The following is a 14,684-nucleotide window of genomic DNA, read 5'->3' as shown; positions in this document are numbered from 1 at the left end:
TTTGCACACAGTAGTGCAGTGGATAGGGTTTGCTGCCTTACAGCCGCAGAGTTCCTAACATACTAAGGTTTGGTTACGGTCTGTGCAAGTTTCTCTTAGTGTTCACGTGGGAATCTTCAGGGTTCTCTGGTTTCCTCCCGTTGTCCAAAAACATACAAGTTGGTGAATTGGTAACATTAAACATTTATTTTATGTGAGTTTGATCATGTGTTTGTGTATGGTGCCCCACAATGCACTAGGGTCAGTTCTCCTGCCGTGTTCCTGGGACTGCCTCTGAATGCACTGCGACCCTGACCAGAATTAAGAGGTTACTAGAAATCAAAGCACTTTTATTCCATTCTGAAATCGATACACAAATAAGATTGTGGCGATTCCCTATGCAAAGTCAACAAATATTGAATTGCCTGGTCTGAAGGTTTATTTAATCATATTCGAGAAAGAGACATATAATACTACAGTCACAAATTTGATGGTGTAAAGGTTCAAATAAGACTTCCAAAGAAGACATAAAGTGTAAATATAAACAATTGCCTTCACTTTATTTCTTACAATTTCATAGTACATTGAAGCAGACAGACCTGACAGTTTTGACGGAATATTCGGGTAGACAGCCATGTCTGTCATGACAGAGATGACCTTGATGTAGCCCTTTTCTCTCTAACCGAGATTCAGCGTCTTTTTGCCAAGAAACAAATAAATAATACAATATGCAAAAACATGCTCTCTGTTCAAACGTGCAGGAGCCACAATCCTTTCACCACACTTGGCCTAATTTTGAAATTGATTTGGTAAACAAACTAGACTTGTGTGCATCTCAGCAAGCTTAACCCCTGTACTCAGAGAGGCATGAAATCTGCTAAAAATGCAAGAATATTCTTAGAAACCATTTCCATCAAAACAACCTTAACCACGAATCCAAACACAATACTATATGTGCATATAAAAGACTAACTGATAGGTTTAATATTAAAAGTATATTTCCTTGACTAATTAGGAATTTTTTATTTCCTTTGGTGATAGTAATACAGTACATTACTATTTTGCTAAATTATTTATTTAAAATAATACGGCCTTTTTCTACCAGATCTCCGTCTATAGATTCTGTAGTCTGCAGTCTAACCACAGAATAAAATTAAATTTTTCCTTACTAAGAAAGAAACAGAGAGATAGTTTACTTAAATCTCACTCCTAATTCGGGTTGTGCAGTCAGTAGAATTAATACATGCCTACATGGAATAATTTCACACTACATAGGTTTTTGAGGAAAATGCACATGATTTAAGGAACATAATTCTCGAAAAACATTATACAGCGATATGCACATCATCTCAATTATGGATAAGTTTTGAGTTGATTGCTTTTCAGTTCTTTTTTTCAGTATAGGACTTTTAATATATATAGTTTAAACAAAAACTGAAAACATGCAGGAACATGAAACTAACAGATGATCAAATGTTTTCCCAAGGAACAATACTAAGTAACTAGGTTAGAATATTCGCAATCAGGTTGGATACATTTTTATATCTGCTGTTTGCCTTTTATATTTATGGTGTCATGGGAAACTACAACTTCTTGGATCAGAAACTAGCTGAACTGATGATTACAGATGACACCAGTCTGGTGCACATATTCGCCTCCAGGCAACATTCTACTGCAAGAGTAATAAAAAACAAAAACAAAGACAGGTAAGAAATAAGTAGAACTGCAAGCTGGGGTCAAACGGTTCAGATTTACTAAGACAAAAACAAATGTTCAACAAGCAACAGCTGTGTGTATCTACAAGTATATACTGCCCTTCAATAATAGCACTTTTTACTTTTAATTTTTTTTTCACTTCTGGACAAAAAGTCTAAGATTTTTCTGTTTCTATAATAATCAATAATTTACAAGGACTTGTATGAGGGACCTAAAACTAAAAACAAAAAGATTTAATGGATAAAAAGGTTTTCTGTAAATTGTTTATTTCACCTTACTGTAAGGAGTCTCTGGTCTCAGTTCCTTTTTTAAAAGTCAGAAATAAAGTTTACACTATTATCAGATCTATAAAACACAAGACATTTCGTTTTGTAATTTCTTTTTAAAGGTCTGAATTTTTTTTTATCTTATTGATTTTAACAAAAATGAATGAGTTAGTGTTTATAATAAGTCATAACAGGATCCAAAGTGATTTAAACTATAAACATAAAAAACACTGTTCTTGAATAACCAGAACTGCAATCATTGCTCAGTTTCTGGGGCATACAGTAAGGAGAATAAAACACTTCAGTACATATTATGTAATAACTGTATCTGTAGCAAATCTGCTTAGCATTGGGCTGAGTCACACAGCCTTTGTTATATATAACAAAAACATAGTGCTGAATTGTCAATAAAACCGCTATGTAGCCTTAAGAAAAGCACTTGTTAGGAAGGTGAATCAGGGAAAATGCTTTAAGTTCTAGTTCCCAATCTACAAGCCTCTAAAAGCAGTGTTACGATCTCGGGTTCTTCAGTTAGTCAGGCCTAGACTCAGCAATGTTATGCAATAAAATGCTGACTTTGCATTGCGTAATCAAAGCTAAAGGAAGCTGAATGAAATATTAGCATGTGCGACTTTTTTTTGGGCCAGGCAATGTAACTGGGTCTCCCTATCACTGAAACGCTGCCAGTATGAAAGCATGGGTCCTTCCTGTCCAACTTCTACAGCAACTAACCAATGCATGGTCGTGTAGTGGTTAGCACTGTTGCATGGCACTTCCAGGGTCTGGGTTCGATTCCCGGGCAGGTTCGATACCTGTCGTTGTGTGCATGGAGTTTGTATGCTCCCCCTGTGCTTGGTGGGTTTCCTCTGGGTTCGCCAGTTTCCTCCCAAAGACCTGCAGATTAGTCTAATCGATGTTCCAAAATTGCCCATAGTGTGTGTGTACCCTGGGATGGATTGGCACACTATCCAGGGTGTACCCTTGTGCCCCAAGTCACCTATCTAAATGATAGGTTCCAGGCCCCTAGCGACCATGAGTACAGGAGTCACTAATATGTACAGGACCATGAGTACAGGAGTCCTGTAATATGAGTACAGGAGTCATTTATACTTTTGTCAGGGGACCTAATTAAATTAGGTGGGATTTGAACCTGCAATCTTCCAAGAAGTACACCACTGCCTTGATCACTGAGCTACTAAGCTGACCTGAAACAATACAAAATATTGAGTAGAAATTGTATTAATTAATCTCAACCATTAAGCTCCAGCAGTTGATCCAGTCAGTGTAGAAATGTGGTTTTCTCATTTCTTTCACCTGATGGAGTATGTGATGCCATTATCAGCACTGATTCAGCACAACATTTACCTTTTTTTGTTGCACTATGACATAATATTGTCACACTCACAATCTTCTACAATGCCAGTGATATCATTTTCAAATAATGTGGTACCTTGGCATATAAATTCTCGACTTAAGAATTGAAATTTAATAATAAAATATAATAATGATTTTTCACCTTAAAAATTCGCCTCTGGAAATCCGTATGCCTTGGTACCAACCACTGTACCCATAACCTAAATGAAATCTCCCAGCTGGTTCATTTTAAAAACGTCACATGAAGTATAAAGTTGGCCACAGTTTCAAAACACTCTTCTTTAATTGTTGCACTTGGATGTCAGGCAAGAAATGAATTTACTGCCTCTCTGGACAAAAAAACAAAGGTTTTGCTCGAGCTCAGAGTTAGAGTTAATAATGTCTGTTTCCTGAGTCTGCATTTACCAAAAAGAGGAAAATCAGCACAACACAAATGGCTTTGACCCCAGAGGACTAGGCAGGGGATAGTGTAAAGGAGTGAGAGAGGGAGCAAACAGAGGAGAGGGAATGAAGAAAAAGAGAGTGCTTGTGCTTCTTTTCAAGGCTCTGAGAGGCTGAGAGTGGGGAGCCTGGGAACGGCAAGCTAGTTTGGCCGCCCTGCGAGAAATATCCTGTGTTGTAATGTAAACAGTGCTGAACTCTGATCTAGCCAGAAAGCCCCCGATCTGACCCGGCATTCCCGCCCAGGAGTCCGCTACTGACATTAGGAGCTCATTTTCTCATTTCCTTGGAAAGGATCGTGACCTTTCTAGAAGGTGGGGTGTGTGTGTGTGAATCCCTCAAATTATCTTCTTACCCAATATGGCCTCTGTGCCAAAAACCTTTTGCTATCAGAAACATGCAAACGTCGGAGATATGACCTGGGGCTTTTCGAATACAAGTTCAGGGGTTGTTATTATTTGTTTATTTATTTATTTTTATTTATTACTGTTGACATTCTATTTATGTTTAACAGCTTATTCCTGTTAAGGGATCTAAAATAGGGCAAAGTGACTTTTATATACAAGAGAAGGACATTGAAGGTCTTTCAACTGTATTTCCAATTAATGTTTTTGGTTGGAAAAGAGAATCATGTGAGAGAATCGTGATTGTAAATTCCCATGGAGAAAAATCGAGATTTGTATTTGGCCAAGAATCGTGCAGCCCGAAGTGCTAACATTAGCACAGTCAACATGTCTCCATTGCTTCTGTTGAATGTAAACGTAAAAAGAAAAGTCACCAGTGCTTTTTCATTCTTATTTGTTAATGCTGTCTCATGGGGCATAAAGTATTTCCCAGGGATCTTGGGGCACAAGGTGGGTGACTCCCTGGATGCTGTGCCAACCCATTGCAGAGCACAGGCGTACACTCCATGGGCAATTTGGAAACATGAATGAACCAACAATGCATGCGGGGTGGGGGATTCGGGTGGGGGATGGGGGGGGAGTGTCGGGGGTATTTGGGGCGGGTAGTTTTGAATTCCTCAAAAAGCCTGAAAATGGGAATTAAGCCCTTGGAAGTGCAAGGCAACAGTGCTAACCACTGAGCCACTGTCACAACCCTTCTTTTGAAATGTAAGTCTAATCTGGTGTAATCTGCCATTTTAACAGCCTTTTCGCTAAGCATTTTCAGTCTCTCTCTTTTTTTTTTTGCTATCTACAGAAGTGAATATAGAAGGTCTCTCTCTACAGGTCACCTTTTTGTTTGTACGAGTAAGAAACACTAATACGTAAGAAACATTGTTTTCCCCTGAAGATCCATGCATACACACCTGAACATGCATGTTCCCACAGGAGTCAGATTACCGGTAAGTCCAACAAAGCGCACTGCTTGTGGAAGGACACGGTGAGCCAGTCCCTCTTTTCCCTCCTCAGCAAAAAAAAAAAACCTGACAGACTCAAAGTACTTTCTGTGTTAAAGAAATGACATCAAGCATGAAAAGGATAGCTCTGAGGAAGATTTGACTCACATGTATATAGTATGACTCAGACCTGAGACAAAGGTGGCAATGTTCAGCTGCTAATTCAGCAGCCTGCAACCTTCAGTGCCGTTTTAAACTTTAACCACCTTATAACTGATTGCAAAGTCTGAGCACAGTCAGCTATGATCCCAAAAACTTCATTACACCACAGCTCTCATTACACTATATTATATTATAAAACATTTCTCCACCTTTCCTCTACGCATGCCAGTTTATCAACTTTATCACGTGCAATAAATCAGAAACTCCCTTCTTGCATTAATTTTCTTTATTTTTTTTCTAACTTTCCACTTAGTTGACTGACCCACAGTAAAAACTTGCCACATTTGGAAATATGCAGGCTGGGATGACATATATAAAATTTAACACTTTTTTTTATTTTTATTGTTAGTTACCAACATTGCAAGGGCCAGCTTAGACAGCTTGCAAATATTGTGAGCTTTACTCAACAGTGAAACGTTAACCTACACTTTTGCTTTTCTCACACAAACATCAGGTGTGAAAGCATTATCAGCAACTGTCTGCTTCAGAATGTCCCGGGGGCAATGACAATTATGCCGCAGCAATTTCATATTTTGAAAGAGACAATATGATTATATTTAATAGCTTTTGTCTGAGTAACATAATGACCAATGCTGTGCATTTTACATCATAAAATACAATATATTTAGAAGGTTATTAAAACTCATTAGACCTGCCATGTTCACAAACACCCCCACACACAACCTACAAGCCTGCACTGTTTGTGTTCAAACACACAGCTAAGAAATAGCCCATATTGCTAGAGATTTTTTATTACCAAAAATAAACCCAATGGTAATGTTACATGTTGTAGTTTAAAAGTGCATAGACACACTAACTGTACATCTAGATGTCCGTACACAGTCACTGGCAATCTTTAAGCGACGATTAAAGACCTGTCTGTTTCTTAAATATACTGTATATTTGGGTCCAATTGGACCGCCTTTTGCTTTGATTACGTTTTCATAATCTTATGACATTTATTTCTATCCAGAGTTGCGTTAATTTCTCTCCAAGATCTTGTACTGATAATGGGAAAGTCAGACTGCTGCGTAAAGTCTCCTTCAGCACATTCAAAGATTCGCAGTGGGGTTAAGGTCTGGACTCTGTGGTGGCCATCCATGTGTGAACATAAGGTCTCATTCTCCCTGAACCACTCTTTCGCGCTTTGAGTCAACCCAATGAATTCTGGCATTGTTATCTTTTAATATGCTTATGCCATCAGTGAAGAAAAAAAATCCTCTCATGGAAAAACCTGGTCATTCAATATATTCAGGTTGTCAGCTGACCTCATTTTTGGACACACTATATCGTTGCTATGCCTAGACCAACAGAAGCAGCCACAGTTTGCTTAAGGCTACACAGCTGTTTAGTCCCAGACCCTTGAGCTCCCTTTGCATTGTGCGTGTGGAAATGCTCTTACTTGCAATAGTAAACATGACTGTTAGATCTACTGTGTTGTTTTTTTTTTTCAGAGATTTAATTTCACTAATCCTATAAGTGATGTCTCATCATGCTCGCTGAGGGTGTTTTCTTTCTTGAAGATGATGCTTTACCACTAACCCTCCAGGTTTTATAATGCGTTGGACAGTTCTCCAATCTCCTTAGTTGTTTGCTTTTCTTGATTCAGGCCAATAATTTGACCCTTCTGATATTTTTGTTTAAGAAATGAGGAGCAACTCACTGTACCAGTATAATAACTTGATAAATAACTTGTTACCAGCTAAACCATAATAAGTACTGCATTATCTGGTACTAGGCGATAGGATCTAATATCAATATAATATTAACCAAGTAACTAAATCTTTTACATTGATAATGATTAATAAATTATTATTTATTTATTTATTCATTCATTTGTTTATTTTTTTGTTTATTGCTTTCATAGTTCCCTCACAAAGTTTGAAGCTGGGAAGCTGGGATTTTTTTGTTCCAAAGAAAGAGTTCTCCTACATGTAGTCACACAGGGTAGTACAGTACAGTACATGAACCCACACTGGGGAATGTATTAACAGGATTTACGTTGAGATTACATTGGATCTAAATGTTGGTTTCACATAATTCTGAATTAACTGCCCAGCCCTAACATTTCTATAACATATATATAAATATTGCATGTACTACTTTGTTTCAGCCATGAACCGCCACGCAGCATTATGGCTCGTGTTACCAGTTGCAAAAGTCAGTTGTAAAACCTGACACTCTGAATGAAATGTGAGGTTGCTCCAAAAACAGCTGGGATTTGGAGATAAGACATAAACAATACACTAGTGGGTTTTCAAATTAACATATCTGTTCTGGAACAGTTAAGGATGGTTACAGTTTTGATGCTGTTCCTAGCAAAATACAATTTGTTTCCTGGTTTTGTTTTCATTCCTCAACCTGACTCATGAATATTCTCTAATTGTCAAGATCTGGCCTTGAGCACATTTTCGCGTACTGTCGACCCTACACTCAAATTTCTTTTTTCACATGACATTGCCATCAATCAAAACGTCATATCAATAAAGGCACTATAAACCTGTAAATACGAACACAAGCCATTTAGTTAAAGTGGTTAAACGCATTATTAAGGAATCATTCACAGAGTGCACTTTCTAAAATCAAAATGTCAGCATGCAGCCTCGATAAGCCAAAGATCCCATTTTGCATTAATTCTCAGTCGGTTGGATAAAATGTAACTGAGTTTAATGCCTTGGACCTGAATCATAGCTACCAGATGTCTATGGGATAAATCTAAGCCCTCGACACACGGCTGGTATTTGAATTTAGCCACATGCAGTTGGATGAAGCAAATGACATTGCTCTAGCCATATGACAGCCAGCCTGTGCTTCTCACTGATCACCTCCCTTGAATGTGTGGGCGGGAAGAAACTCCTCTTGTAATTTTTTTTTTTCCTTCACTGCTTCCTTTTAAAACAATTAAGGATAGGATTTTGTGTCTTTAAAGAGAATAGTGTGTGGAAATGTCGTGACGTGGAGCTATTATGTTATGCAATATAAACCTGGAGATGTATATGCTGAACAGTTCAGTGGTCTTCAAAGCCTCAGTCATCTCACAGGATGTGAATAAAACATGAGGAGTACACAGGGGGCACCTAGCAAAGAAAAAAGCTGGGAGGGCTAACAAAGATGAACCCTGAATGTCTTTGATTTCAGCAGCGCAAATAACTGAACTGGAGTTCAACACCAAACTACAGGTGTTAGTTGGGGGGGGGTAGCAAGACAGGATGCAAGCCATTGCAGGGCACAGGAGCACACACACTCACACAATCCAAATGTACACTAAGGACAATTTAGTCCACATGTTCCTGACAATTTTCAACCAGCCTGGAAAACATGTGTCTGGTCTGTTGGGGGAAACCAGACTATCCCAGTGATACCCCCAAAGCAAGGGAAAAACATGACATCTCCATACACATACAGACAAAAAGTGTAAGGAAACATTGCTAACCCCTACTCCATTGCCCCCGCTGAAAAAAATTGGAAGCAGGATATGCGCAATATAAATAAAATTAGGAGAAATAGCAGAATAAATAAAGCTTTGGCAATCTGGCATTCTTCCAAAGCTAAAGAATGCTCTGTTTAAAACTAATCTTCCTCATCCAGATGAAAGACCTGACAGCATTCATGTTATCCACTGTGAGACGTTCACCTTGATTCTGGATTTAGAGCAGTCTCTTAGGATTCGTGTAACAGAAGAGTGTTTCCAGGGTCAGGCCCGACTCCAGCTTTTTTCTCCTGCAGCTCTCAAGCCAAGAACACCACCAAATACTCAGGCATTTCCTCCTTCCTCATATTATTTACATGCTTGCCCTGTCAGCCTTTAATCACAGCCAATTATATTAATACCTTAAGCATTCCATAGCAGAATATCATATTTTAGGGGCACTGATTGTGATCGCTAATGATCAATATGCTGGACAAAATTTTACACTGGAACACAGATGTGTTCAATCAAAAGGGTCACTGAACACAGTTAATGTGTCTCCTGATCTCTGTGCAATCTGGCTTCAGATGAGCAAACACAACTAGTTGCGACTGGTCTTTCCTTCCGTGAGAGCATGTTTTACATGTCCCTCCCACTGTTCCCAGATCTGTCACTACCTTGAAATTAGGAAATAACAAAAAGCGTCCCGATGCCCAGGGCACTTAATCACTGGGCCGCCTCCCAACAGCCGGGTTTTCAAGGCTTGTTTGACTTTGAGTAAACACATCCAGGAAATATATTCACTGGTGCTAAACATTTATGCAACGGAAGGCATGCTTCAAACGGCTTCACAGGAAAAGCTTCAATCGAGAAGGTGCCCTGAGAGCAATATGTTCAAACCTGTGATAGTAGCCAGTGACAATGGATTGCATGGAACCAAATCCCCAAAACGACACAGTTGGTCTTAACTGATTTGTAACCTCTTGAGCTTGTCACTGTGGAGAATTATACAGGATTACCAACCTCATGGGAAAAACAACGTGTAAAGTCCTTAAACAGGCAGAAATGTTTAATTGACTTAACAGCTTTAATGAGGGTCAAACAGCGAAAGTAATGAGGAAGGCATGGGGACCGAGAACAAAAGCTCAGCGCTGTCCTATTGACCTCAGGGGCTTCCTCCAACTCATAGCCTCTTATTAAATCAGGATTCTTATGGTTATCCCAGCATGCTTTACTGACACACACCAGTCACATTCTGATCATACACACTGCTTAGGGTTTACTGGAGTAGGGCTTGTTATTATGCTTAATGTCTATCTCATAAACTCACCTCTATATAAATATCTCAAACCAACTTGTGTCCACATGACTATGGTGTGGTGCGCGTCAGAGCAGGTCTTTATAATGGCACACACACACACACACACACACACAGTGTTATTTAATTGCAGTAATGAACGCTTTGGTCTCTGCTCAGGTGCTTACCGCTATGCGGGTTGCCAGTCTCGGTTCCCCCTCCCCGCTCTCTCGGTTTTTCTGCTCTCCGTTAGCCGCCGTGGCTCCATCCGGCCCGTGCGCCGCGCCCGCTCTCGCGCTCCTCTCTTTGCCTCTCCGGTTCCCGGTGCCCTGCTGTACGATGCTGAGCAGCTGCAGCGTCGCCTCGCGCTCCCGGTCCGAGATCTCAGCCTGTCCGCGCACGTAACGGCTCTCACACGCCGAGTGATGGCGGCGGCACAGCTCGATCCGCGCGCGCAGCCGCTCCACTATAGCGCTGTGGACCGACACCGGGCTCACCGAGGCCATGGAGCCCGAACCCACCGAGCCCAGGACGGGGGGGAAACCCGGAGCCGTGGGCTGCGCCGGAGCCGCTTCTCCCATCCCACACCGCTCCGTGCTGGTTCACCGCGCAAGTTTAAGCCTCGTTTTGCGCACAACGCAGAGCATCTTAAGAAACAACCGGTAACTCACAGACAGGCGTACGCGTGCGCTTTCTCCGGATCACGACGCAGAATGCACGCGCAATAAGTCTTCACTCAATATGTGGGTTTAAGTTCAAAGTTTATGACTTTCCACCAGCTGCAAGGTGGAAACTCCTAACAAGCCGAAGTCGAGCACAGCCCGCAGCCGTATCCGTGTGTCCGCTCGCTCTTCCTCCTACAGTCAACTAATAAGCGTAATTACAGCCTACTGTAATCCACAAAGCCAGAAACTTCCGGGGGAAAGGAGAGATCTCTCCGCGGTCCCGTCATTCTCTTTCCAAATACGTAGGTCTAGCGCGCTGTTCCGTGCGCCGCCTCCCGTTTACTGAACAAATGCTGCAGAAACGCGGGAGCGGACACCTCTCCTAATCCTCCTCCCCCTCTCTTCTCTCCTCTGCGGATCTCCGGCAGCTCTTACTTACGGAATAGAAATGAAGCCCGGTCTGACTGAAAGTCAGGTCGATGTGCGCCCTCTAGCGGAAGTGGGCGAGATATTTTAGTCAAGTGTGTATACTTTTTTTTTTTTTTTTCCTGAAGTTGATGTGTTGGAAGTAGAAACAAATGGGTGAGCAAAACTGCAGCTCTTGTGGGATGTTCCTGGTCTACAGTGGTACAGGACCTACCAAAAGTAATCCTAAGAAAAAAAACAACGATGAACCAGAGACAGGGTCATGGGTGGCCAAGGATTACTGATGCACATGGGGAGCGATGGCTGGCCAGTGTGGTCCGATCTAACAAGAAGAGCTACTGTATAGAGGTTCTGATAAAAAGGTGTCACTGTTATGGTGGCAAAATTGGGACCTATTTAGTATTACGCAGGTGGTCATAGTGTAATGGTTGATCAGTGTATAGGCTACAGATGGAAGGGATCAATTACTATGTTCATCCTTAAAAATATTAGTTTTATTATGTTATCATTTTAAAAATGTAAAACCTTAATCACTTGATTTTTATATTATATTTTCAGCTATCAAAGGTTTAAAATTGTCAATGCCAAAAGTAACCTACTCTAATAAAAAAATGTTCTCAACTGAAGGATAATATTTAGGCCTAAATTTACACACCATAACAGTGGTTATCTTCTGCTGTTCACTTAAGTGACTCAAGGATCTTTTGTAACTAAATACTGATTGCATTGATATTTTCCTGGATCTTTTTAGTGTGTGTCCTCTGGACTCCAGGCTAGGCTGGTGGTGTAGGCTTAAGGGCATTTTGAAAATATCAATAGTGGATGATTAGGTAGGCATTTTATTATTTTAGTAGGCACCCCACACCAGGTTAGGACATCTAACATCACCAGTATTACCTTTTCTGGTCAGAATATCCCATTGTCAACATCCGTTATAAACCCTGGGGTTAAAATGGACTCTCATTTGACGTATGAGGCTCATGTCAAACATCTGTGTAAAACGTCTTATTTCCACCTCAGGAATATTGCAAAACTGCGTCCAGCACTCACTTTTGCTAAAGCAGAGAAGTTGGTCCCTGCGTTTGTCTCCTCCAGGCTGGACTTGCAATGCACTTCTTGTTGGGACTACTGGAGGAACCCTTCAAAAGCTGCAGTATATTCAGAACAGTGCTGCCAGGATCCTGATTAGAGGGTGTAAATATGATCATATTACGCCCATTCTTAAATCTCTTCACTGGCTCCCTGTTTCATTTAAAATTGTTTTTCTTACCCACCAGTGTATTTATTGGGGATGCCCCTCCCTACCTCAAAGAACTTATTACCTCACATACGTCCACACGCAACCTCCGCTCTGCATCAGTACATCTTTTGAAACCTCCTAAGACTAAACTTCATACTATGGGAGATAGGGCCTTTTGCTCAGCTGCACCTAGACTGTGGGATGCTCTCCCTGAGAATCTGAGGACGCCACAGACTGTTGACGCTTTTAAATCTGGTCTTAAAACTTATCTTTTTATGAGCTTTCGGGTCAAATTAATTTGTAGCACTTTGAGATTTGCTTCAAATATAAATTGCATTATAAATAAATGTATTATTATTATTATTATTATTGGGTGTGTGAGTGGGTGTGTATTTGTGCTCTGAGGTGTGTTGGCACCTTATTTAATGTGCCCCCTGTGTTTTGCACCAAATTCCCTGGGATAAGCTCCAGGCCATGTGACCCTACACAGGATAGGCGGTATGGAGAATTAACAGAGAATCACATGGAATTATGGACATTTATTGACCAGTATTATGGTTTTATTTTTACATCCCCAATGTGATTATTGTTTATTGAAGTATTAATCTTACTACACATCTTACACACAGTTAGAAACTTTATTTAGATTTTAGTTTAAAAAAAAAAAAGATTACTAAAATCATACTGAATTTGTAAGCCTATTTAAAATAAAGTGGCAGTTTTATTATAATAAAAACATGCATAGTCCCCTGCACATTTTTCACATCATATTAAACTGGTCTTGGTTATTTATGCATTGTTTTTCAAGAATAATAAACATTTGTTCTCATTAATTTCTCGACATACAAAGAAATATATTTTATACTTAGCCTCCCATATAGTTAAAAATATTATAGAGCAATTATATTTAAATATCATGAGATTTAGAAAAATCATTACTTTTAAATTAAATAGTAAAATAAAAGTGACTATTATAAGATTGCCTGTGCGTTTGATTTTATATTTTATTATATACACATACATAGCGACTCACTCACTCACTCATTCTCTATATTGTTTATCCTGTACAGGATTGATGGAGGCCTGGAGCCTATCCCAGGGAACTTGAGGCATGAGGTGGGATACACCCTGGACAGGGTGCCATTCAATCACAGGGCACATAACACGCACACACTCTCTGACAAGCTACAGTACATGCAATTTGAAAATGGCAGTTAGCCTATTCTGCATGTCTGTGCTCGTGAACCTTTAGTGCTAACCACTATGCCACCATGATGGCAATCCTAACATTATTGCTTCATTACTTCCCGATTTAACCAATTTACCAATGGGCCGTGGTATATTTACAATTCAAAACTTTGGTTTCTAATTACATCTTGTTGTTACATTTATTTGCTTATGTAAAAATAAACACAAAATAAAAGAGTGAAATGGTTTATTTATTGATTTATTTGACATACAGTATGTCCAGAGACCAGTGCCTCCTGCTGGCAATAAAAAGAAGCACACTGAAGATAAACCTCTTCCATCTGTTTTGTTCAGTTCATCATTTCACCTGACTCTTACTCATGTACACACACACACACACACACACACACGTGTGACTCCTTTCTTTTTCATTCATTTTTTCTTAATTTACATCTTTCAATAGGTCGATATTAGTATAATCATTGTCACTATTTTTTTTTTAAATAATAAAATGGCCTCTGGCTGCTGTAGCATGCGATTTAAGTCTACAGTATAACTCAGAACCTTAACTATAGCATCATCAGATGGCACTTGTTTACTTCAGCATCCCTGTTATTCTCTGCTGATCATATAGTTCACTGACTAAAGTGCCGTTTCATTCAATTAGTCACATCATCACTCCATTTTGAAGCAACGGTCAATTAAAACGCATCAGTAAAACATGGGGTGTTTTTCTCACATCTCTTTGTGAAGCATGTGGCTTGGAGTAAACACCAGAGGAGTGTATGAATAACAGCTTCATCAGCACTGTGTGGCAAAAGCGAACAAAGAGAGATAGTGGTGGAAACATGTTGACATAATGAAGGCCTGAGTCAGAACATAGGGAGCTGTTTATGAGGACAGACTGAGTCATGGCTGTGGTTGCCAGAAGGGGTCAGTAGGGCTTAGGGATGAGCTTTTGTCAGATCAGAGACAGCAGGCACAGGGAGTGGCCCAGCACTGACACAATACACACATCGCGATGACGTGAGAGTGTTTACACTGACCTGTGAGCCTATCCACTGAACTGTTAGTGTAAGAAGGACGGGTTTTCAGCTAACAGGTAAATAGGACAAAAGCAAA

General features: G+C 40.0%; 1 protein-coding gene across 1 annotated transcript in view; it reads right to left on the bottom strand.

The window, feature by feature from the left end:
- The window catches only part of zmp:0000001236 (mastermind-like protein 2), a 51,884-nt gene extending 40,800 nt beyond the window's left edge, over nucleotides 1-11,084 (bottom strand). The window contains exon 1 of the mRNA XM_053507916.1: nucleotides 10,232-11,084. Coding sequence (XP_053363891.1) covers nucleotides 10,232-10,624 — 393 coding nt within the window. The 5' untranslated portion in view covers nucleotides 10,625-11,084. The remainder of the gene's footprint in view (nucleotides 1-10,231) is intronic.
- Between the last annotated feature and the right edge of the window lie 3,600 nt (nucleotides 11,085-14,684).

Source organism: Clarias gariepinus, chromosome 11 (genome assembly GCF_024256425.1).
Source record: "Clarias gariepinus isolate MV-2021 ecotype Netherlands chromosome 11, CGAR_prim_01v2, whole genome shotgun sequence".
NCBI classification, from domain to species: domain Eukaryota; kingdom Metazoa; phylum Chordata; class Actinopteri; order Siluriformes; family Clariidae; genus Clarias; species Clarias gariepinus.
The sequence above is the reverse complement of the archived record's forward strand: the minus strand, read 5'-3'. Positions and strand labels throughout refer to the sequence as shown.